This window comes from Muscardinus avellanarius (genome assembly GCF_963383645.1).
Source record: "Muscardinus avellanarius genome assembly, chromosome: 4".
In the NCBI taxonomy this organism is placed as follows: domain Eukaryota; kingdom Metazoa; phylum Chordata; class Mammalia; order Rodentia; family Gliridae; genus Muscardinus; species Muscardinus avellanarius.
The window spans coordinates 11,628,301-11,655,277 of NC_137789.1; the positions used below are offsets into that span (position 1 = coordinate 11,628,301).

General features: G+C 39.1%; 1 protein-coding gene across 3 annotated transcripts in view; it reads left to right on the plus strand.

The window, feature by feature from the left end:
- ADCY8 (adenylate cyclase 8) overlaps positions 1–26,977 on the plus strand; it is a gene marked incomplete at both ends in the record, with an annotated part of 223,274 nt that overhangs the window by 169,196 nt on the left and 27,101 nt on the right. For all 3 annotated transcript variants that reach the window (XM_080695322.1, XM_080695323.1, XM_080695324.1), the window contains 2 exons: positions 8,245–8,417; positions 19,695–19,773. In XM_080695322.1, coding sequence (XP_080551448.1) covers positions 8,245–8,417; positions 19,695–19,773 — 252 coding nt within the window. The remainder of the gene's footprint in view (positions 1–8,244; positions 8,418–19,694; positions 19,774–26,977) is intronic.

The following is a 26,977-nucleotide window of genomic DNA, read 5'->3' on the forward strand; positions in this document are numbered from 1 at the left end:
AGTAGACCCAAATACAATAATTCTGGGAGACTTTAATACGCCTCTCACACCACTGGATCGATCTTCAAGGCAAAAGATGAGTAAAGATGCTTTAGAACTAAAGGAAACCATAAACCAAATGGACCTAATAGACGTTTTCAGAGTACTTCAACCAGGAACTACAGAATACACTTTCTTCTCAGCAGCCCATGGAACCTTCTCCAAAATAGATCACATCCTGGGACACAAAGAAAATACCAGCAAATTCAAAAAATGTAATATAATCCCATGCATCTTTTCAGACCACAATGGAATAAAAGTAGAAATCAACAACAGGAAACTCGAAAGAAAGTATTCAAATTCATGGAGAATGAATGATACACTACTAAATGACGAATGGGTAAGAGCAGAAATTAGGGAAGAAATAAAGAAATTCATGGAAACAAACGAAAACAGAGACACAACCTACCAAAACCTATGGGACACCATGAAGGCAGTACTAAGAGGAAAGTTTATCGCATTGAGTGCCCACATAAAAAGGATGGAGAACCACCAAGTAAAGAACCTAATGACACAACTCAAGGATCTAGAAATTCTGCAACAATCCATTCCCAAAGCCAGCAGAAGACGAGAAATCATCAAAATTAGAGCAGAAATAAATGAAATAGAGAACAAAAAAACAATTCAAAGAATCAATAAAACAAAAAGTTGGTTCTTTGAAAAGATTAATAGAATTGATAAACCCCTGGCCAACCTAACCAAAAGAAAAAGAGAATCAACTCAAATTACCAAAATTAGAAATGAGAAAGGAGATATCACCACTGATAGTGAAGAAATTCAAAACATTATCAGAAACTACTTTAAAAATTTATACTCCAATAGATTTGAAAACCTGGATGAAATTGACAGATTTCTAAACACAGTTAACCTTCCTACACTCAACCAAGAGGACATAGCAAGCCTAAACCAACCAATAACAACCAAAGAAATAGAAACGGCAATAAAAATTCTTCCACCAAAGAAAAGCCCAGGCCCAGATGGGTTCCCAGCTGAATTCTACAAAACCTTCAGTGAACAACTAATACCAATACTTCATAACACGTTCCGGGAAATTGAAAGAGATGGAACTCTTCCAAATTCCTTCTATGAGGCCAGTATCACATTAATCCCCAAACCAAATAAAGATACCTCAAGAAAGGAAAACTACAGACCAATATCCTTAATGAACATAGATGCAAAAATTCTAAACAAAATACTAGCTATACGCATTCAAAACTATATCAAGAGAATAATTCATCACGACCAAGTCGGTTTCATCCCAGAAAAACAAGGCTGGTTCATCATACGCAAATCAATACATGTTATTCACCACATAAATAGAACCAAGAACAAAAACCACATCATCATAGCAATAGATGCTGAAAAAGCATTCGACAAAATCCAACACCCATTTATGTTAAAAACACTGCAAAAAATTGGGATAGAAGGAAAGTACTTCAACATCATCAAGGCAATATACTGCAAACCCAAAGCCAACATTATATTGAATGGGGAAAAACTGCAAGATTTCCCGCTACAGTCAGGAACAAGACAAGGATGCCCACTTTCACCTCTCCTTTTCAATATAGTCCTTGAGACTCTTGCTGCAGCAATCAGACAAGAGAAGGAAATCAAAGGAATCCACATAGGAAGAGAGGAAGTGAAATTATCCTTATTCGCAGATGACATGATCCTTTATCTGGAAGACCCAAAGAACTCAACCAAAAGACTTCTGGAGCTGATCGACAAATTCGGCAAAGTCGCAGGTTACAAAATCAACCTAAAGAAATCAGTGGCCTTTCTTTATGCCAACAACGAATCCACAATGAAGGAAACAAAAACAACAATTCCATTCACTATAACCTCAAAACCAATAAAATACCTAGGAATAAACCTAACCCAAGATGTAAAAGACCTCTACAACAAAAACTATAAAACATTAAAGAAAGAAATAGAAGAAGACCTTGGAAGATGGAAAGATCTCCCGTGCTCATGGATAGGCAGAATAAATATCATCAAAATGGCCATTCTGCCAAAACTGATCTATAGGTTCAATGCAATTCCCATTAAAATACCAGTGACATTCTTCAGAGACCTAGAAAAATCAATCATGAAGTTCATATGGAGAAAGAAAAGACCTAGAATAGCCAAAGCAATTCTCAATAACAAGAAACACGCAGGAGGCATTACAATCCCAGACTTCAAACTATACTATAGAGCAATAGTAGTAAAAACAGCATGGTACTGGCACAAAAACAGATATACTGACCAGTGGATTAGAATAGAAGATACAGAAACAAACCCACACATCTTTAGTCAATTAATCTTTGACAAAGGGGCCAAACACATACGCTGGAGAAAAGACAGCCTTTTCAACAAGTGGTGCTGGGAGAACTGGCTAACCATTTGTAAAAAGATGAATCTAAACCCCTATATCTCACCTAACACAGGAATCAACTCAAGATGGATCAAAGACTTAGAAATTAGACCTGAGACGGTGAAGTTAGTAGAGGAGAACATAGGTTCAACACTACAACATATTGTCACAGGCAGTAACTTTCTCAACAAAATCTCCAAAGCTCAGGAAATTAAAGCAAGAATAAACAAGTGGGATAACATTAAACTAAAAAGTTTCTTCTCATCAAAGGAAACTATCAATAACCTAAAGAGGAAGCCTACAGAATGGGAAAGGATCTTTACCAGCCACCATTCTGATAGGGGGCTAATATCCAGAGTATACAAAGAGCTCAAAAGGCTCTACACCAACAAAACAAACAACCCAATCAAGAAATGGGCAAATGAACTAAATAGACACTTCACAAAAGAAGAGATACAAAGGGCTAATAGATACATGAAAAGATGTTCTTCATCACTGGCCATCAGGGAGATGCAAATCAAAACTACACTGAGATTCCATCTAACCCCAGTGAGAGTAGCAAGCATAAAGAAATCAAACAACAACAAATGCTGGCAAGGATGTGGGGAAAGAGGAACTCTTTTACACTGTTGGTGGGAGTGCAAGCTAGTTCAGCCACTATGGAGATCTGTGTGGAGATTCCTAAGAAAGGTGGGAATAGATCCACCATATGATCCAGCTATACCACTCCTGGGTATCTTTCCAAAAGGGTTGAATTCAGAGAAATACAGCAACATATGCATACCTATGTTCATAGCAGCACAATTTGTAATAGCCAAAATATGGATCCAACCCAGATCACCATCAACAGATGAATGGATAGCAAAACTGTGGGAAATACACACAATGGAATTCTATTCAGCCATAAAGAAGAACAAAATTATATCATTTGCAAGAAGATGGAAAGCCCTGGAAAGCATCATGTTAAGTGAGATCAGCCAAGCACAGAAGGAGAAGATACACATGTTTCCTCTAATATGCCCAAACTAGAAAACACAAAGGATACCAGTAGGACCCCAGATATTAGAGGGGAAATACTAGCTAAGTTTTAATGGAAAGATAGGAGAGGAGAAAAGCCGATCTTGATTAAGGAGCATCTTCACCTGAACATGTGTAAAATTATGAATAAGACATGGTTAACCTGGCCAACCATTGGTGGGGGGGGGAGAGAAAACGGGGGCGGGGGGGAGAGGGCACCAAATATAGTGTAAATGTATACTATTTATGTTCAATAAAAAAATTGTTAAAAAAAATAAAATAAAATAAAACATTAAAAAAAAAAAAAGATCCAGGAAGAAATAGGAAGCCCTATTACTATATAGGTTGCAGTTTTCAGAAGCACAAGGACTCACTCCAAAACAGGATATTTAGGTCACTGCCTCATCTAACACTGCATGTTAAAACAAGAGCAAAAGCCCGGGTGTGGTGGCGCATGCTTGTAATCCCTGCGCTTGGGAGGCTGAGACAAGAGAATCGCATAGGTTCGAAGTCAGCCTCAGCTACCTAGTGAGGCTCTCGGCAACTCAGTGAGACCCTGTTTCCAAATAAAAATATAAATAATAAAAATAGGTCTGGTAGTATAGCCCAGAGGTAGAAAGCCCCTGGGTTCCACCCCCAGTACCACACACAAAAAAAAAACACAAGAGCAAAGAACGTTACAAAAGAAAATAACTGACTTAAAATCTATGTCATATCTGTGTACCTATTATGCATTGTAATTATAGTGTGTATATAATCTACATCCTACTTTCTAGCTTAATTATTTTGAAAATTATTTGTATGTAGCCATTTAAAATGCCATCCTTTAAAACAAAAAAACTTATAAGCCGGACGTGGTGGTGCACACTTGTAATCCACGCGCTTGGGAGGCGAAGACAGGAGGCTTGCACAGGTTCAAAGCCAGCCTCGCTGGCTCAAGAGACCCTGTTTCCAAATAGAAAATATAAAAATAGGTGTCTGGGAGTGTAGCCCAGAGGTAGAAGGGTTTCCTGGAACCCCAGTACCACCAAAAATAAATAAATAAATAAATAAAACATTTATAGAAATTTTTATACTTTGGACTGTATGTTATTTTCACTACTTCTAGTTTTCCTCCTGAAATCTTCAATGATTTCTAATCAATATTATTATTTCTTTGTGTCCACAGCCCCTAAAACACAGTAGTTTCTCATTTTCTATGGGTTTCTGTCTTTACTTTTTTTTTTTTTTTTTTTTTTGCGGGTCTGGGGATGGAACCCAGGGGCATTTGACCTCCGAGCTACACCCCCTGCCCTATTTTTTGTTCTTTATTTTGAAACCAGGTCTCACTGAGTTGCAGAGGGCCTCCCTAAGTAGCTGAGGCTGTCCGCGAACCGCGATCCTCCAGGTCTCAGCCTCCCAAATGCTGGGATTTACAAGCGTGCACCACCACCCCCAGCTCTGTCTTTACTATTTATATCCTGCCTGAGTGGTCTCTTCTGCACCTGTCATTTGGGCTGGACAAAGCTAAATGTGCATCTCCAGACCTCATCTGTCTTCCTGAGGGTCATAAAAGGCACAAGAACTGCTTGTTGCTTGACAGAAACTTGGTAATTACATAGGATTCAGTATCTTCCCAAGTTAAAGGAAACGTGCAATTAAGGGGTCCAGACCCATCAAAACAGGAAGGTTTCCCCAAAACCATAATACTTGTGTAGCTTCCTGTTCCCTTCCATCTCCTAATTGCATCCCCACTATCCATTTCTTGTGTCAAATGGCCAGAAGGGGTGCTTCCAGTGTTGTGCAGGGCCTCATTGTCTGATATTCCAGGGCTTTTAGCAGCTCCATAAGGCTCAACCTTATACTTCAAAGTAGGAGGAAGTTTGCTAAACCATTCAAGGCAGTGAGGTGGTGGCTTCCACGGAATGGAGCATGGTGAATTGCAAGAACATGCTAACATAATTGACTGAGGCAATAAGAATAGAAAGATCCATTGTGTAAAAATATACAATTCTGTTCTCCTACTGTACCTTTACGAGGCTTGTAGAGAAAGGAGGAAGAAAATGTGTTTGATGCTCTTCTGCCTGTGTTGCACTCATTACGATTAATTGCATGATCCTCTGATATAACCCAAGAAATTGATTCTCCTGACACTGATCCTTGTATATTTGCATCTATACTTTTCTGTCTCCTGTTGTTTGTCCTGTGAAATCCTCTCCATCCTTCAAGGTTCAAGCTTGACTGTCCTGTACAGCCTTGTATCTGTTTGCATTATTGCCAACTCTTTTTCCACAGTGCATTCATGTTGGCATTTTCGTGGCTGCTTCCCAGGTCTCGACATGATTTCCTTTTGGCCTGGGCCATCTCTTACTCCCCTCTGAATTTCCAGTGTCTTCCATATGCCTTGATAGCATCAGGTACTCAATAAATGTAAATTACATTTATGAATTCAATTATCATGCCCCATACATTTTTGCTCCTAGGGCAAACTCATTTTATTGACTTTTGATCTAAGATGTGATTTATAATTGGCATCTAGAAAACCATGTATATCCCTTTGTTGGGGATGCAGGCCACAGTGATTCAGAAACCCTAAGATCTGTTTCTCCTTTCTTTGGCATTTGTTTAAATGTCTTAGAAGTGAAGAAAATAAACTCTGGAGAATGGACTTCTTATTGCCTGGTCATTTCACACACAGCTTTTTGCACAGAGGCATCAAAATGAATTACCTAAAAATCTAGCCCAAGGGAAGAGCTTAAAGGGCAGCTGAAGAAAGCTTATCATACAATTTGGTATAAGGACATAATTGGATTTATTAAGAAAGTAAGAGATGAAAGGGAAAGATCAGGGACAGTGCCTTACTCATCTTTTAATCCGCTCCATGCACCACCAAAGCACAGGGCCTTTGTCCTCAGTGGTATCTCAGGAACTAATCACATTTGTTTATATCAATATGTGTTGAAAAGTTGCATTAATGAGTCAGCATTGCTTAGGAAGTTATAAAAAAAAAGGTCTTCATTAATGAGTTGTTCAGGGATTTGTAGAAATTCTTACTCATCTCCCTTATCCTACAATAATTGTTGATCAATATAATAAAAGAGGAAAGACAATAAGTTGCTCTAAACAGCCTGGACTGGAAAGGATTCTATAAGTTATCAAATCAGTATGCCCACTTGAGCCACATTTACATGAACTGGTTGTATCCAGGCAGCCCAAATGCAACATTCTAGCCTCAAGATCTTGAACAATGTGTTTAAGTGCTATGAGCCTTGGGTTTTCAATCTAGAAGATGGTAATTATGATTCCCATCTTACAGGTTAAGGTCAAACTATTGCCACAAGCCAGGCATGGTGGTGCAGGCTTGTAATCCCCGCGCTTGGGAGGCGGAGACAGGAGGATCGCGCAGGTTCGAAGCCAGCTGCGCTGGCTTGAGAGACCCTGTTTCCAAATTAAAAAAATATAAAATAGGTCTGGGAGTGTAGCCCGGAGGTAGAAATGTTCCCAGGAACCCCAGTACCACCAAAAAAAAAAAAGTATTGCCACAAAATGGGCTTTTGATAAGGTGAATCTTATTCTTTTTTCCCACTGGATAATCATAATTTTTTGTGGTGCATTGTAGTCATACATCTTAATGGATTACAAGATGGTATAAGCATTCATGCACACATCACTCAGTCCTTCCCCAATCCCCCCTTCACTCTCCCCTCCCTCCTTCTCATGTTTGGCTTACTGATTGACTTTGATATGTTTGTAAAAGTACATTGTGTACCTTAGAGAATTTTCCTCTTCTCCCCTCCCATCCTCCTCAGTTGGGTCACCTTATTTGCTCATCTATGGTTTATCCTTCTTCATCTAGAATTTCTCCTGTGACCCATTTTCTCCCTAGCTTCCACATTTTAGGGAAAGCATCTGATTTTTTTTTTTACTTTTTAGACCATCACCTGAAATTATAATATTGGGAATAGGCTGAGGAGCTTCCCACCAACATTTAAAAATTGCCTGGGCAGACTATACCAAGAGGCTACTCCAATATTCCAGCGCTTGGATGATTCCAAATTTGCAATTTGAGTAGTTACTTTGGATATAAGGTGACAGATGACATGCTGGGGAGACATTTTTATTATTTCCTGTGTCGGAATGGGGTTTAGAATCACCTGGAAATCTCCAGGGAGGCTTCTCAAAGAAAAGAATCTCTGAGTTGACATTTGTCAGAGGAATGAGGTTTAGTCTCCTAAATCAGAATTGAGCAAAAGCACTAAGGCATAGGAGAAAGATGGGTCTAGAAAGTGAGAGGAAATCTGATCCATGATGAATCTATAAGCTCCACTAATGAAAAGGAAAAACAATTGGAGGAAAGGAAAGACTTCAGGTGAAGAAATGACAGGATCGGATCTGTGTTTTGGAAATAATAGCTAGAGAATGGCAGTGTGTGTTGGGCGGGGTTGGAGCCTGACAGTATGCAGAGCTGCCAGGACACCAAGCTGAGCTGTCTCTGAGAACCAAAAAAAAAGCAAGGTAGCAGAAGAGAGCTGGCCACATGCAAGATATATTGAGGGAGTAGACCTGCAGACATAAAGGGAATTATGGAGCATAGGGAAGGAAAAGGCAATGTAAATGAGACTGAGATTGCTTGCTTGAGAAATATGTCAGTGGTGATGTTATTTACAGTAATAGAGAGCACAGGTCTTGGGTAGGAAAATGAAGAGTTCGATTTGAGACCCAGGAGGCTCTGAGGCCTCCATGCGGAAATGCTCAGCAAACATCCCTGCGAGGAGACCCGTCAGCATCCGTGACTAGGAGAGGGGACCTCTGACGTTTCTGCGGATCTGACCACCTGCATTCTCTGCTTGCAGTATTTTGTCTTCACTGGAGTGCTGGCCATGGTGACTTGTGCAGTTTTTCTCCGACTTAACTCTGTCCTGAAGCTGGCTGTGCTGCTGATTATGATTGCCATCTATGCCTTGCTGACCGAGACCATCTACGCAGGCCTCTTTCTGCGTTATGACAACCTGAACCACAGCGGAGAGTAAGTGCCCAACACTGTGTGTTCCAACAGTGCTCAGCTGTAAGTGGGAAGTGATTGAGGTCGAGTTATTGAAACTTGGGAACTGATTTGATACTGACTTACCTATCAATTCAGGAATTCTCTAGCTCATAAGCCTAGGTAAAAATTCCTACTTTTCTGTTATCTCACTTATATGATTTCTAGATTAATGGCTTATTTAAATTTTGCACTTAATAGTACTTAAAGAATAGGTCTCCTCCAACCTAAGAGTTTATGATTTCTTCAACTTCAGCAGCTCTGAGACTTGAAGGGCCTAATTTTAATTTGGCTATAGCAATAGTATTAGTAGCAGTCACTGGGGATTGAGCACTTCTGCTCCTTCCATTGTGTTATTTTTGAAATAAAAAGTACAACAAAAATAAGGTCAGCCAGATTCCTTAGGGAAAAGAGCCTGAGCCAAGGTTTAAGTGCCAATGCAACCCCAGAGCAGTGAAAATGGGGAAGGAAGAATGAAGAACAAGGAAGGAGGGAGGAATAGGAAGGGTAGTGGGGCAAATGCCAGTCCACATCTGCCACGCTGGCAGCATAAGTTGTGAAGAGATTCAGTTGGTGCCTTGGAGACCATGCATTCAGCCAGCTGAAGCATCTCTGGATAGGCTGTAAGCTAGGGGAAGTGTCTCCGCCCAGAGGAAGGCAGAGGATTGCATCTGGCTCCTTCCCTCTCCTTTTCCCATTGGTCACAGGCAGTCTTGAGAAGCACTCCCTGTGCATCACTTGGCCCTTCTGCAGCCAAGAAGGAAAATAGACTTCACACAGGAAACAGTAGGAGGCAACCAACATTGCATGGAGAGCTGGTTAGGTGCAGGTGTAGGAGGAACACGTATCTAGCTCAGGCCAGGATAAGTGACCAGCAGTCGGAGCAAGAGGTAGGCCAAGATAAGCCAAGAACCCGCAGAAAATGCACCTGAAACTGATACAGACATCTATGAACAAACTTTTGGAAATTTATTTCTGCATTTGTAAAAGAATAAAGCATTTCAGATACTGTTGAAGTCCTTTCCCTTGCAGCAATTTCTAATACACTTAATATAGGTCCTTTCAGTCCACTTCTTATATATATTTAGCTAGGTCTGTATTTATAATATTGTTTTGTCTTCATACATTACTCTTTTAGATTCATAGAGGTTATCATCTATAAATCTAATTCACTACTTTTCCTGTCATAAAAAATGCTTTAGTAACCATCACTTCACGTTTCTCCTGGGGCCTTAGATAAAAACACACTTACTGGATTATAGGCTATTTGCATTTGCCACTTTTTAAAGTATCCTATTGCCAAATTACTCTCCAACATAACTGAAATAATTTCCCTCTGACATGCAGTAGTAATGTTGCTCCTCATTATCACCCATATCATTGTTAGACATTATAAATTTGCTGAATTTATGGTCCATTTTATCTCACTGTTTTCATTTGAATTTCCCAGATAATAAAAAATGTGTATATTTCCTTTGGCCTAAATTTCCAGGTTATATACTTTGCTACTGGGTTGTTCATATTTTTCTATTGGATTATTTCACAAATTTCTTACAGAATTTACAAGAGTTCCTTTATGGGCTTGACAAATAAAAATTGTATGTATTTATGGTATAGAAAAGTGATTTTTGTATATGTTTACATTTTAGAATAGCTAAATGGAGCTAATTAACATATGCATTGCCTGAATGCTTATTTTTTTGTACACTTAAATTATACATACAACAGTTTTCAAGGATAATATAATACATGGCTATTGGCTACAGTCACCATGTATACAAGAGATCTCTTTAACTTATTTCTCTTGCCTAATAAAAGTTTTTATATCCTTTGACCAACATCTCACAAATTATTTCCCTAAACCCTGCTAATCACTCAACACTCAACTCTCTACTTAGAGTTCAACTTTTTACCTTTTTTATGTAAGTAAGAATATGTAGTATTTCTCTTCCCGTACCTGACATATTTTACTTAACATAATGTTCTCCAGATTCATCTATTTTGTAGCAAGTGGATTGGTTCTCCTCTTTTTAATGTTGACTAGTATTCCACTGTATATCTGTACTACAACTTTTACCCATTCGTTTTCTTTTTTTTAATTATTATGGGTGCACTGTAGTCATACATCTTAATGGGGTACAATATGGTAGAAGCATACACACATATCACTCATTTAGCTTTTCCCCAATTCCCACCCAATCCCTCCCCCTTCCCTCCTTTTCATGTTTGGCTTAGGGGATGGAAGAGTGTGTCTCTTTCCCCTCCCATCCCCCTCAGTTAAGTTGCCTTACTTGCTCATCTGTGGTTTGTCCTTCATCTTTCTCCCTAGTTTCCGCCTATTAGGGAAAGCATCCAATTCCTTACTTTTTGTGACTGACTAATCTCACTTAGTATAATGTTCTCAGTTTCCATCTCTTTTGGGTGGATATAAAGTAGTAGTATTGCTGGATCAAATGGTATCTCTGTTCCCATTCTTCTGAGGATCCTCCATTCTGTTTTCCAAAGTGGTTGCACTAATTTGCAAACCCACCAACAATGTATCAGAGTTCCCACTTCTCCCCATTCTCCCCAGAATTTGTTGTTGTTTGTGTTTTGAATGATTGCCATTCTTGGTGGAGTTATTGAAATCTCAGGGTAGTTTTGATTTGCATCTCTCTGATTGTTAATGATGTTGAGCATTTTTATTGACCATTTTAATTTCTTTTTTTACATTGCTCTCCTATTTTCAATGAAGCATTGTTCTCAACGGCCAATATATAACAGTTCTTTACAATTCCTAGACATTGTTGTGTGTCTATTACTCATGTGTATTGTGTATTTATGTTCTTTACCTACTTAATCTACAAGTTTGTAATCACATTGTTCAGTGAAGATTGTGAAAGTAAAGATGACCCCAAGTTCATTGCTGCTGGTGATCAAGTGTTTTGGTCACCTTTGTCCTAACTCAAGGCCAATTATTGATTAGTTTTGTGCTGCTTCCCTTTTTTCCGCTGTCAATTGAATTTAGCTAATGAGAAATGGAAGCTCTCAGTCAGCCTTCTGTTGTAGTTACATTGCAAGACATATAGGTGCATAGTCACTGCACATGCATTTGACACTCACAGGCTGATGAGATTAGTCAACATGTCAGGAGCTCACACTTGTTTAGGGACATTCTGCTCATTATTACTGGGCCTCAGATATCTTTGAAAAGCAGGTAATATATAGAATATGGAAAGCACCGAGAACCTTAGACAGGACAATCTGGCTGCTTCTCCATTGGCATGGTCCCTACATGTTTGACTAGTGCCTCCAAATGTGTTTTTTGGCCCTCCTACCCAAAAACCACCTGTGTAGTAGATAGAGCTGAGCTCAAAAAATAGGCAACTCACCCACAACATCTTAACAATAGCCAGAGATTCTTCTTCCTTAGAATCTCTTGCAGAGAACGGCATATGAGAGTGTCTGTGGATTCAACTTAAGGAGCTATACCACCTGGATTCAGATCTCACTCTCTCATTAACCAGTATGTGATCTTGATTAAGTTGTTTTTTTCCCCATTACAAGAAAAACACAGTGTAGAAATTTTTTAAATATCAAATGTGACAACAGAAACTTGGCACACAGTCTGGCATAGAATAGTCACTTGATTGGCGTTAACATTTGTTATCAAATGTGACCTGTTTATATCATACATATCCTTGTTCTAGAAAGTTTCTCATCCTCATCCCAGGATTGTCATATCCTAACTGATCTCCTAGCGCTTACTCTCAATACATCTATCTCAAAACCATCTGGTCAACTCATACTTCTTTTTTTTTTTTTTTGGTACAGATGATGACATGGGATGAAGGGACATTCTACCTCTGAGCTACACCCCCAGTCCTATTTTTTATTCTTCATCTTGAAGCAGGTCCTCACTGAGTTGCAAAGGGCCTCACTAAGTAGCTAAGGCTGGCCACGAATCCAGATCCTCCTGTCTCAGCCTCCCAAATGCTGGGATTACGAGCACGTACCACCATGCCCAGCTCAATTCATACTTCTTAAAAACCTTCAGGGGCCCATTTTATCTCTAAGAAGCTAAAAGCTCGTCAGTTTTCCAAGATTCCTTTCATCCTACCCACACTGACTTCCTCAGTCTTATATCCTACAAATGCACAGGTCATCATTTATAGCCTGAACTCTGGCCATGGGAAATCACATGCTGTTTCTCTAATGAACTTCTGCATGCACTTCCCCCTGACTACTTCCATCTCCTGAATTCCAACGCATCATTCTCAAGACCCAACTCAAGGACAGTCTTCTCCGTGAAACCCTCTTGAATCATTCTTCATTTTCTAATCCATATGAGTAATTTTTATCACTGTGCTTACCTCTCTTTGTTATAGCTATTAATTTCCATGTCTTCCTCTTCCATCAGGACCTCTGTAGGGCAAAGACTATTACTCATGCTCCTATTTCTGGCACTTAAGAGTATATGGCAGTAGGTGTCCAATTAAATATTTGTGGAATGAAATACTAGATGAATGAGTGTCTGAAAGAAGCATTAGCTCATTTGGAATCATATTGCTCTGTTGATTCATGGTAAACTCAATCTCACCTACAACCCTAGTTTTTTTTTTTTTGCTTTTGCTTTTGTCCTTAAGCCATGTGCTCCCCATCTTGTATGCATAATTTGCTTTTGGACTTAAGTGTCATGCTTCATAATTAATGGGATTCCATTTGGCTAAGCCTTCTAGCTTGTTCCAAAATGTGTGCTAGCCCTATCCTCCCAGAGTCTTTATTAGCTATGCATTCCAACTGATAATCAGAAGGTACTATTTCTGTGCCTTCAATGCCTCATTAACTTCTTAAGCTATAGACAGTGCTGAAATGCATTAATGCATTATAATAGAAGTCATAGAAGCTAGAACAGAGTTCTGGTTCTTGCTTCTGTTCATCAATGTTTATATCGCTAATGTAGAAAGGTAACACAAAGTGCTTACTGGGAATATCAGCTTTTCTGGCTCTGCACTGATTTGCCCATTTGGTAAGTGATGGTGCTGGGCTAGGATGTCCCTCCAATATCTTTGCTGATGTTTAGAAGTGGCAACGATAGTATTCATGCCATTCTTCTACCTCCAGCAGAACATCAAGGACATTTATTTTAATTAACAAAATCTCTCAATATCTGCCATAAAACTATTGTTAACAAAGGTGCTTACAAAAGATACACATACCATCTCTGTCTTTATGTCTGTATGAAGCTGACTTCCACTGCATCCCATTCCCCGTGCACACACATCCCGATGCCTCATTCTCCTTTCCAGCATCTGGATGTTAATAGCATGAGTAAGGAGCTTCTCGGAGATTTCCAGGCTACAGATAAGTCACAGTTACCAAAATCGCCCTTGCAGGTATTGAAAGCATTTTAGACAGAAAATGGCTATCATATGAACTCTCACAACTGAGAATAAGCTGGAATATATAGTGTTAAGTAGAAAAACAGAAAAAAAAGCAATTGGGGAAGAACCAAATAAAGTTGGTGTTGGCAGAATCTAGAATCCATGTGGCATGAGAACAGATCTCTGCTAACCTAAATTGCCATCAATGTCATCCCTGTTTGTACTCAGAAGTTGTGGGTGTTTATGTTAATGTTTTTCTATCACCAGCTTAAAAATTTTAGTTATTTTTTTCAAGGAGCCCTGTTTTGCACTTGGCCACAAAAATATAGAGCTAGTTCTGCTGTTGTATTTATCCACATGAAAGACCACACTAGATATGAAGAGCACACCACCAGGGGAGAATAAAAGATGAATTCAAATGGAGGCTCATGGTAACTAATAACAAAACGAAAACTTAAGAGTCAAGTGCTCAATAGTGAAATATCTGAATGGGCGCCTGAGATGTGAGTTCTCATCTTGTAGTGGCACAAGGAGAAGGAAGTAAATTCTCTCTGGGCCTCCAACTTTTACCTGTAAAATAAAATGCTTGCAAAATAGTTTATGATATAGAATATACACTGTATAAACAGAGTAGATACACCAAGTACACATTGTATTTAATTACATATAATTATTTTCATAATCTATACCAAGTTCAAAAGTATCCTACAAAACAGTATGATATATACAATCCTAAATCTGTATACCTATTTGTGCATGCAAGAAAAGGAGATGCCATTTAGTTCAATTTAGTTGACTCTGAAATATCACTCATTGTTTTCTCTGGTTGGTAAGCTTAAGGATGAGTTTGATCTTCTCATTTGTTTTTTGTTTTTTTTTTTACTTTCTGAATTCACTACAATTAGCATAAAGACATCCTTAATGAGTAATAGTCAAATTAAATTTAGTTTTATGATACATCAGATCAGATGATCTCTAAAGATTATTATTGCTCTGAGAATTTCATTATTCTGCATTCTTTCAATTAACAATGTCTTTTTCCATTAGCATAAGAAAATGATAGTATTACTCAGTGATTTTACCAATACAAATAAATCAGTTCAAAATGCCCTAAGTCTGCAGCACATAATATCAAGCAAATTCTTATAATGTAATATAGATTTCATCTATTTGGATGTCTTCATAGAATCTACCAAAAAAGTCTCTAAATTCAAACCACAGTTCTTTTGTAGATATTTATCAGCCTGGCTGGCTTACTATGCACATTGTGCTGTGTCTACTCAGGAAATTTTTTTTCATCTGAAATACAGATAAACACTCAAAGATTGGTCCCAATTTTCCTTTACTTCTTCTTCTAAGTCTGGTCTAGTCATCTTTCTATTTTTGTTCAATTCACTGCATTCAAAATGATTTAAGAGGTATTTCTGTTTTCTCCTGAAAATGTGTTTCAAATGATAAATTGCTAAGCCTAAAATAAGATTTCTGCATCAGAAGGAAGAGTATCAGAAGTTCTAGGCAGAACAGGAGTTTGGGACCTATTCATGGATTTACAGGGAGACAGTAAGCATAGGACATCTCCCACCTAAACTAGACCTAAGTGATTCCGTAAAGCAGCACCATAAGTGAGGTTATATGCCAGGTGGGTCAGAGTGGTCACAGTATGGTGAGAGAGATGTGGGCCAGGCACAGGCCCATAGTCGTGGAGGTAAACACTATTAGAGTCATGTGCAGGTGAATAAACTGGGGCTTAGAGATATTAAATGACTTGTCCAGGGTCCGCCAACTTATCAGTAATAGAGCTGAGATAGGAGCCTGTATCTGCATGAGTTTAAAGTTCTGACTTTAATCATTTTTTCAGAGGTCCATAAACCTGAACAGTTAGAAAATTAGGGGCAGGAAAGAAGAAAAGATGACACTGAAATATGCCTAACTCCTCAAAAAATCCTGATGGTGAATAAATGAGGAAATGAATGAATCTTTATCCCTATAATTCAGGGATGACAATAAGCCAGTCACAGTCTAACCCTCTTCAGCACTCATGTTGGACAACTCCGATCGATTCCAGCACTCTTAAGACCTTCATGTGACCCCAACTATGATAAATGTCATTAATACAGACACTAAAGGCTTGTATAAACGCTGGCTCAGTAGAATATGTCTTGAATATGTCTTGTACCTACGGAACCCATTTCACCTTTTTAGCCTGAAGTCATATCATCCTTTATGCCTTTTCTGAACACCCAGGGAGGGTTACTTTCTCTTCCTATGTATTCTCATGGAAAAAAAAAGGATGTATTCATTTCATGGAATCTTTCATTTCATAAAATTATCTGCATACTTTTTTTATCTTATTGGGCTATTTTGAGAGCAGAGACATTGTACTTTCTTCACCTGAGCATATGTCTGCCACACAATAGAGGCTCAATAATTATGCACTTCTCTGTGGGGGGGGGTTCTAGATAATAAACATAATAGTGAGTTCTATTATTAGCATTTTATCTCCAAGTAAAACCAGATGGAACTAGGAATTCATAGATCCAAATATTGTTCTAGCCTCCAGAGCTCTTTGGTGCTTGTGGTCTCTGTCTATACAATACCTTCCCTGGAGAAGACATATTTCCATTCCCAAATACCTCTTCTATCCTAGTGAGCTGGACTGGTCCTAGCCTGGTATAAGCTAAGCTAAGTCTAGATGAGTGGCTGGAGTGGGAAGCTGGCTTAATATCCTGCTTCCCTGTGTTGTACTTGCTGATCTCCAGCAAGAAGGAAAGCACAATATTCCCTTGGCTCAGCCGAAGTTCACCTCACTCTTCACTCTAGATACTGTACCTCATCTCTGATGGTCCCATGTGTTTGTAGGCCGCATCAGAGTTACTACCAAGTTATATGGAGGCCATGGTTGGGAAGGGATCAAACAAAGGAGTGATGCAATTTGGTTTTAGCAATAAAAATATTCTGTCAGTACTGTAGAGAACAGACTGTGGAGGGCAACACAAGGCAGATGTTGGAAAATGAGTTGGTAGGACTGAAGTGGTAGGGATGGGCATGGAAAGAAATGGATGCAGTGGGGGTATATTTTGGTGGCCAGTGGAGCAGGATCTGTCCTGGATTGATGGGGATGGTGAGGAATGGCCCCTAGTTTTGTTCTGCCTTTGGCTCAAGGACCTAGGTAAATAGATGGAGGGGCATTGCCTGAGGTGAATAAATCTGGAGCAAATAGAACACTAGGTAATATAAAGTAAGTCACAGCGTATAGAGACGGGATTTTTACTTGAGTAATTTTTTTTTGGAGTTTTCTTCTTTAGCCAGTGAAAGCCCATCAAGGTGACAGTTATATTCATATGTCACCCATGCCCACCTTCAACATCCAGTGTCATTTTCTCCAAACTTATTTACTCCTGGCCCAAAATGTCCTGAAAGAACTTCATTCTAAAATGAAGAAGTGGAACACTTCAGGATCAAACCAGCTATGCCCTGGTTTTCTGAATTCCCTTCATTGATAAAGGTCATGTCAGGGTTTACTATACCTTTAACACTTACTTTTTTGGTTGTTTTTGGGGGGTTTTTTTTGTTTTGTTTTGTTTTTTGGGGGTTTTCTTGTTTTTTTTTGTTTGTTTTTTTGCTGTTTATAGACCCAGTCTCAGTTCAGCGTAGTAGTCCACGTTTGTAATTCCAGTACTTGGGAAACTGAGACAGGAACATTACAGGTTCAAAGACAGCCTCAGCAACTAGTGAGACTCTCATCAACCTAGAAAGACTCTATTTTCAAATAAAATAAGGCTGAGAGTATAGCTCAGAGGTAGAATTTCCTGGGTTCAATTCCCAGTATCACAACAAATAAATAAGTAAACAAATAAAAATAAAAATAAAACCCCAGTTTTTTAATAACTTTTACTGGTGCATCATAATGAGGTTCATAGCGATGGGGACACACGTGCACACATAACTTGGTGGGATTTCCTCTGGCTCCTCCCCATTCCCTCCTTCCCACTACAGGTTATTTAGATTGACATTGGTATTCTCACCTAGGTACATAATGTCAATGGAAATATTTCCTTCGTTACTTCTTCCTTTCCTCCCCCACCCACCTTCCCCTAGACTATCTCCCTTTCTCCACAGGAGTTTCTCTTTCATTTTCTAAAATCCCTGTTGTGTCCAAATGACTTCCTAGTTTCTGCATATGAGAGAAAACATATGCCCCTTCACTCTCTTACCTAGCTAATCTCATTTAACATCATGTTCTCCAAGTCCACTGGTTCTCCTGCAAATGACATAATTTTGTTCTTCTTTATTGCTGAGTAGAATTCCATTGTGTATACATCCCATAATTTTGTAATCCATTCATCTGTTGCTGGATACCTAGGTTGGTTTCATAATTTGGCTCTTGTGAATTGTGCTGCATAAACATAGCTATGCAAGTACTACTCTAATATTCTAATTTCAGTCCCTTTGGAAAGATACCTAAGAGCAAAATTGTTGGATCATATGGTGGATCCGCCGACCTTTTCAACTTGGTCTTGTGAGAACCCAGGACAGCCCAAGCCAGTGGCCACCAGCCTGTGCCCCACAAGGACCACGGCTTGTGGTTGGAGGCTCACTTCTATAAGATAGATATCGAAAGGGAGCAAATGATTATTAAAATGTGGAAGGATTAAAGTAGAGGTTGCAGCAGTTCTTAATGCTGAGAAATGACCCAAGGATTAAAAGAATTGATAAAAGAATTAAAAAAGCATCCAACTTAATGGAATTGATACAAGAATCTAAGCATGAAAGCACTTAGAATAAAGACTTATCCTTAGCAAGAATTGCATATTGGACTCTTCAAGAGGTTGATAACCAAAAGAAGAGGAGATACTTGTTTTCACATGGATTTTTGTAATGAGAAAATATAAGCGCTTTTCAAATCTAATAACAGTGCCTTGAAAATAAAAGAAACTTTTAAAGTGTTTATTGGTTCATTGGAATTGTACATGCTATTGAGATTGATAGGAGTATATTCAATGCATATGCCTCATTATTTGGTCTCTTTCCTTCTCCATAGCTCCTTTCATTCACCCTTCCTCCAGTCCCTTTCCACTACTCTATGGTCTCTCTTCTAATCTTCATAAAGTCCCTTTTCTTTCATCTTTTCTCTCTACCTTCCGCGTATGAGAGAAAACCTTCAGCCCTTGTTTTTCTGATACTGGCTGATCTCATTTAGCATAATATTCTCTAGTTTCATCCATTTTTTTGCAAGTGACATAATTTAATTTTTTTTCTTGTTTATGGCTGAGTAAAACTTCCTTATATTCATATACGCAACATTTTCTTTACCCATTCATCTGCTGACTGACATCTACTTTGGTTCCATAACTTGGCTATTATGAGTTGTGCTGCTACAAACATGGGTATGCATGTATCACTGTACTTTTCTGTAATTCTTTTGGAAATATATTGAGAAGTAGCATAGCTGAATCATATGGTATTACATACTTAGTCTTTTGAGAAACCTCCTTACTTATCTCCATAATGGTTATACTAATTTGTAACCCCCACCAGCAATATCTAAGTATTACTTTTCCCCCCACATCTTTGCCAGAATTTATTATCACTTGTATTTTTGATGATTGCCAAGGAAGACATCATTATTAAAGTGAGTACATGGTTTAGATATAAGACTCTAGAATCCCTTTTGCTAGCTATGGACATCCTGAGTGACTTTATATGCATGTAGGTCACCTGGCTTCAGAATGGGGGATGTGTAAACCATGAAAGCTGGATCTGATGGTAGTGGGTACTCATAATCATTCATTTCCTTTTATCCCACTCCTCTCTGAACCTAATTCATCATGGGTGTCCTTGAATTCCTTCCACGGCCATTAGTGCCTTCTCCATCATTTTGCTTTTTTTCTTCCTGCAGAGATTTCCTGGGGACCAAGGAGGCGTCACTGCTACTGATGGCCATGTTCCTTCTGGCTGTATTCTACCATGGACAGCAGGTAATAGAGCATTTGGCTCAAGCCACCCGTGGTTTCATAGCACTTTTGGTTGCCATAAAAGTGCCCTGCAAAGCCTCCCCTGTTTTTTCTAACACATGACTATTAGCTGCTTGCACTGAGTTGTGATTCTTAATGAACCAATTTCAAATGCCTAATGAAGCACGAAGCTGGAGAAGATGATTTGGTAAACAGTGTGGTTTGAATATCCTTTTGGCCCATCTCTTCCAAAAAGGTCATTTTCTTAGCAAAAGAACTTTTCATTTCTGCCTGAGGCAAGCTGGGATCTTACCCAATTCTGTTGCCTGGGTAAAATTATTGCTGGAGAAGGACACTAGGTAAACATTTGGGCTGGAGAATCTATCCCAGCTCTTCTTCTCAGCAGTGTATTGCCTTGAGCATGTTATTTATCTCTTTTCCCCACCCTTGCAAGCTTCAGCTTTCTGAACACTAAAGTGAAATATTAATACTCAAATAGGACTGTTTTGGGAAATCTTTTCGGATTATTGTGCACAGCATTTAGTGCACTGCATTTTATATGTAGATGCATTTGTGTAGGAAGAACTTAATACTAATTTGCCCTGATTAGATAAATTGCCTGCCATCTTGATTCTACTGCAAGGCCCTATACTTTACCAGGATATGGAAGCAGTCAGAATTGTATAAAACCCTTCCCAGAAGAATCTCTTGGAGGAGATTGGACCCCAGATAATGCAGAAGTGTGATGTGCAGAAAACACTTGTCCAAGGTCTCCAAGAGGGGAAATTATTCTGCATAGGAGCATCATGGCAGGATTCACCTGGGAGGAGTTGCCTGCTCTCAGAAAAGAGTGGGACTTCTCCAGGCATATTCCAACCCATCAACAGTCCACCCCTGGGGATGTCTTTGCTCCCAAGTAGAAACCAGGCCCTGTCAGCCTCGCTGATCTGCTCTGGATCCCAGTTCCTCTTTCTTTGTTCTGTGTGCACTTCAAAAAGAAAGAGTAACCAGAAAAGGAGGAAAGAAAATCTTGAATACTGTCAGCCAGAGCAGAAATAGAAACATATCTCTGGGGAATCACCATGGAAACAGGGAGGCAACAAACCCCAGGAAATCAGGAATGAAGCAATGAAAACTCCCAAGAATTTAGAGATACGTATGGAAAGTTTTATAATAAGGGAATTGATAAAATGCAGCCACGAAAACATGATTAATATAAAACATTGGTGAGGGAAGCTAGGTTAACTAGTGAGCTTTTACCTTGTACTTTGCACTTTCCTTCGATTGCCCCATTTGAGTCTATATGATCCAGGCATTGTGGCCCACACTTGTAATCCCTGTACTTGGGAGGCTGAGACAGGAGGAGAGCAGGTTCGAGGCCAACCTCAGTAATTTATCAAGACTCTGTTTCAAAATATTAAGTCTGGGTGTGTAGCTCAGAAGTAGAACACCCCTGGGCTCAATTCTCAGTACCCCCAAATACATATATTATATGTATATGTCAAGGTAAGAATATGTAAGTGCTTTTTGAGAGTCTGATAATTTGTGACATCTGATCTTTTGCCCTTTAATTTCTAATTTTCAAAGGTATTTGAAATTACATAACTATATCCTCTAACTGCGGTTACAGGTTTAGAATTGGGCAGAAGACACTCAAACCCCAAATTTCCCAATTAGTAGGTATACGACCTTCAGGAATTTACTGAACTTTCTGAGTCTTAGTTGCCTCATGTATGAAATGGACATGCTAATAACAGGTTCCACTACACAGGGTTGTTACAGCATTCTATGAGAATATAATCCCAATATACAGATCCCAGTGGCTTGCACGTATAGTAAGTGTTCCACATTACTAGATAATAATATTTTACTTTGAAAATGAGCCCATGACACAAACATAGAAGGTATCAGACATCTGGCCCGCTAGACAGGAGCAGAGACCTAAATCCCCTGAGGTCGTGAGTCAATAAAAAGAGCCAGGCTGAAACAGGGATCCGAATCTGCCTCTGCTGCTCATCACCGCCTCCCTCGATGAGAGGTGGCTTTCGGCAGGATTGTGTCACTGCAGATGTCTTCTCTGCACAGCATCCAACCATGTCCTGTCCATCTCCATCAAGCCTACACACCCCTGGAGTTGGAGTTGGTACCTGCCTCCATCCCTTTCCTTTTGTGACTCAAAGGCTGTCTATTTTTAATAAAGGCTGAATAATGTCCATTGATGCCTGGTTCTCGGAAGAATCTGGTGGGAGCATGTGTAAATTATATATCTCCAGAGTGATGGAGCCAATTGTGTCACTGAATAATTGGGAATATTCACATTGCACATATGAGGAAGCGATATGCCAAATACTTCCTCCTCCTCTGAGGCGGGTGAGCATTTTGAATGGTGGACCTGGAGGGAGAGAAGCATTCAGCTGCCTCCCACCTCCTGCCTGATTCACTCATTGGTTTTAGCTTCTCCAGGGCATCTCTGTTTACAGCAGAGGAAGCCAAGCCGCACCTGTGCGTAGGGACAGAGCTCACTGAGGTCATGTCTACAGTCCCCTACTTCCGTGTCCAAGAAAGAGAGACACCGGGAACTGTGTGGCTTAGAAGTAGACACCTAAGCCTGGGAAGACAAAATTCTTATTTAATATATTTAAAAGTTATTTTTATTGGTAATCATACTAACATACAGAATTGTTTTAAGTCAGTAAGAAATAACAACAAAAGACCTCTGAGGAAAAAGTATTTCTATTCACCTAGATGCCCTTCGCCCATCTTATCCATCTAGTTGACCATCTTTAGCTTCTCTGGTATTTATTGCCATAATGGGCCATAAGTTTGCATTGTTCATGTTAAGTCATTCGTCTTGAATATTGTGTATTTTAAAAATTATGGACTATAATGCCAGGCGTGGTGGCGCACGCTTGTAATCCCCATGCTTGGGAGACGGAGACAGGAGGATCGCGCAGGTTTGAAGCCAGCCGTGCGGGATTAAGAGACCCTGTTTCCAAACAAAAATATAAAAAAATAGGTCTGAGAGTGTAGCCTGGAGGTAGAAGGGCTTCCAGGAATCCTAGTTCCACCAAAAAGAAAATTATGGACTTTAAAGTTTATATTACAGTAGTTAAAGCTGTGCCTTCCTTAAGTCACATAATCTCCATCTTATCTCTTTAAGTTTGTGGTACCAGGGATTGAATTCAGAGTAATTATATTTCTAAGCCTCTTTCCCAGCCCTATCTTATTTTTTTTTATTTTGAAACAGGGTCTCATTAAGTTTCTGAGGCTGGCCTCAAAACTGTTATCCCCTGTCTCAGGCTCCCAACTACTGGGATTGCAGGCATGTCCCCCCATATCCAGTTTTTATCCTCTCTTTTAAAATCAAAGTTATCAATGAGATAAATCATCTGAATTTGGTTATTACCTATACTTATACTAATACTGTGGGACCCAGTGTTCTTGTTTGACTCCCAAGAGTGCCACTCCAAAAATGAGTGACCATGAGATAGACAACTTCCCAGGGATATCATTTTTTATCTGTAAAATGAAACAAAAATAGCCATCATTCAGAGTTAGAGAACCATTTTAAAACATCATTACATATGGCATCAGAGCTAAAAGTCACAGTTCAGAGTCAAAGCCAGCCTCTGTTTGTGAGACCTTAAGAAATGGCCTTCACCTTGCTGTGCCCACTTCCTTCCCTGTGAGATGGAGAAAATAAAATCCCTGCCTTCATGAGCCATTGAATGATTAAATGGGCTTGAATGCATAATAAGGGTTTGGAATGATGCCTGGTCCAAGGCAAGGGCTCAGTCAGCACTAGCCATCAATATGTAAAGAACCTGGCACAAAATACAGGAACAATATGTATTAGTTCTCTGAGTACCCTTCGGATATCCAGTTCCCCAATGGTTTAATGAAAGTTGGGAAAGAAAGTGTACTCTGATTCAAATGATATTTTTGATCAAAGGCTAAATAATTTTTAACTTTTAAAATACCATCAGCCAGACATGGTGACACATGCCTGCAATCTCAGTACTCAGGAGTCTGAGACAGGAGAATCACAAGTTCAAGGCCAGCCTCAGCAATTTAGGGAGGTCCTCAGCAAATTAGCAAGACCCTTTTTCAAACCAAATTTTTTTTAAAAAAAAGGCCTTTGGGTATAGATCAGAGGAGTGCCCCTGAGTTCAATCTCTAGTATTAAATAAATAAATAAATAAATAAATAAATAATAAATACCACTGGCCATGTTTTCTATATGTTTTGCCTTTCTCTACATGTCTGCACTAACCACTCCATCAGAGTGACCTCTTTCCTCTTGAGTAAGTAAAAAACATAGACTGGGGCTTCACTCAGCTTTCTATGCCTGGCACACAGCCTCTAGCAGGTGCGATAGAGCTTTAGCACACTGAAGAGGAAGGCTTTCCTTCTATAAGTGGTACCTGCCTTCCTGAGACTTGCTTCACCAAAGCACTGGGCTGCACTTGAACTAAACCATCTCTTTATGGACCTGCCTTCCAAGACGCTACCTGCAGTCATCAGGCTGAAAAGTAAACTGTTCTTGACTCATAATTGGAAAATTCTTGCTTAGGTCAACTCTAGGCCCCCAGATTTCCCTATCCATGTTTCTGAGTTTAATTCAATCAGATAAGGGCACTTTGATGGGACAGAAATAACCAATTACCTCATACTTCAACTAAGCATAAATTTTAGTGGAAAAATGTTTTATTTGGAAATATTAGTTGACTAGAAAATACTGTATTGCAATTCGACAAGTCAAACCCAATGCTCAGCCAGGTGTGGTATGTGGGAGACTGAGACAGGAGGAGCTCAGGTTCACAGCCAGCCTCCACAACTTAGTGAGACCTTTTACAAACTAAAAATTAAGATAGGACTGGGGATATATCTCAGAGGTAGAATGGCCCTGAATTCATTTCCTAGTACCACAAGAAAGAAGGAAAGAAAGAAAGAAAGAAAGAAAGAAAGAAAGAAAGAAAGAAAGAAAGAAAGAAAGGGAAAAAAAAGACCCTTTTGAATCTGGAAGAGAAAAAAATGAAAGTATAGTTGTGATCTGACTTCATCACAGATACCTCAAATTATAGAAACACCTCATAAATCTACATTTTTAGCTAGGTATGGTGGCACACTCCTGTAATATCAGGACTTGGGAGGCTAGGACAGGAGAACTGAAGGTTCAGGGACAGCCTTGTTAGGAAGATTCTCAGCAACCTAGACCCTGTTTCAAAACAAAAATTATAAAGGGTTGAGAGGCTAGCTTGGGGGTCGAATGCCCCAAGTTCAATCCCCAGGACTACAACAACAAACCAATAAATAAATCCACATTTTAGACATTTCAGAATTGTTTTATATGTATCATATCGCCCGATTCCTATAATGAATCCATATAGTAATCCATGTCTCTTAAATTACACATAATAGGGAAGTTCTCCTTCCTTCACTGTTAGAATCAGATAAGCTGAATGAGTTTCTCAAGGCCATACAGCAATTTGGTGAAACAGTCGGGACTGGCATTCTTTTATACAGTCTGCCACCTCCACTCATAATTTCTGTAATGGAAAATTAAAACATATAAAAAATTGTGTCATGAACTCACAGCTTTAACAATCATCGACTGACATCCAGCTTCTCTCCTTTGCATTCCTATTCATTTTGCCTATTTCTTTCCCTCCCAGTTATTTTGAAAAAATAATCCCAGACCTCCTATCATTTCATCTGTAAACACTTCAATATATATCTAAAAGATAGGGAATTTGCAACCTAATCAGAATACTATTGGCATATGTACAAAAAGAAAACAGAAATTCATTAATCTTATCAAACCTTCAAGCAGTGTTTCCATTCTATTTTTGTAAATATGCTTTAATGGGTGCATTGCTGGCTCACATTATAATGTAGCTCAGAGTAACAGGGCCTGACCATGCACACAGCACTTACTGAGCCTCCCCCAGCTCCATTCACACTGCCTTCCCATCCTCATGCATGATACTAAAATTAACATTCATAATTTCACATATGTACATAACATCAACAGATTTTAATGTTGATGCTGGAAATTAATGTTTCCTTAATTAATTCTCCCTCCTCGCCACCTCCACCACCTTCCTCTAGAACCCCTCCATCGCTCTGCTCCTCTGGGGTTTCTCCCCCTTTATCTAAAATCCCTCTTGTATCCTTATTACTCCCCAGCTTCCACATATGAAGGAAAACATACGACTCTTCTCTTTCTGTGACTGGCTAATCTCACAACATGATGTTCTCCAGATCCCTCCATTTTCCTGCAAATTACATAGCTTTGCTCTTCTTTATTGCTGAGTAGAATTCCATTGTGTGTATATCCCTTCATCTGTTGATGGACGCCTAGGTTGGTTCCATGATTCAACTATTGCCAATTGTGCTGCTATAAACATGAATATGCATTCATCACTATAATATTCTAATTTAAGTTTTCTAATTTGAATCAATGTCCAAATAAAATGTATTGCTTTGTTTGATGTGTCTATGAATCCTTTTTTAAATCTTCAAGATCACCTCCATCTTCTTTTTTTTTTTTCCTTGCAATACTCTGTGAGAGCCATCTGATCTCTATAACATTTTCCAGTCTAGCATTTGTTCATTACTGCCCTTAAGGTCATTGAACACAGTCCTTTATCCTTTGTTTTTCCTGTATTGGTTTTGGGGTCTAGAAGCTTGGTGAGATTCAGTTTTGATTTTTTGTGCAAATATATTTAATTATAGTTAGGAGGTGTGTAATGTCTCCATGTCTTTCTTTTTTATAATCTTAGCCGCTACTGATTAAAAAAACAGGTCATACTCACTTATGTTATAGATCGTGACATTCTAATCTTGTCAGTAGTCTATAGTCTATGAGCTGACATACACTATTAAAAAAAACATGCTCTCACCAACTCTTTGTCCCCTGAATAGACAACTCATAAACATGCTGAGTCCTTCCCCATGAGTTTACTCACTTTAGTTTCCCGAAGAATGTGTTCTCTAGCATCATTCAGAGTTGATAGATGAGAATTTTGCTCTTTAGGTATCACCATGAATTTATGCACTTAATGCATTTTCTGTGTTTTCATCCATTGCAACTGTTACTCTTATTAAAGCTTAATTTGTCACATCGTTGACAAGTAGAAGCCTACTCAAGCTGGCTTTTATATCCTTTTGATATAACCTCTCTAACCTCTGATAGACTTCTAGTTCATGGTTTTTAAACAAAGTT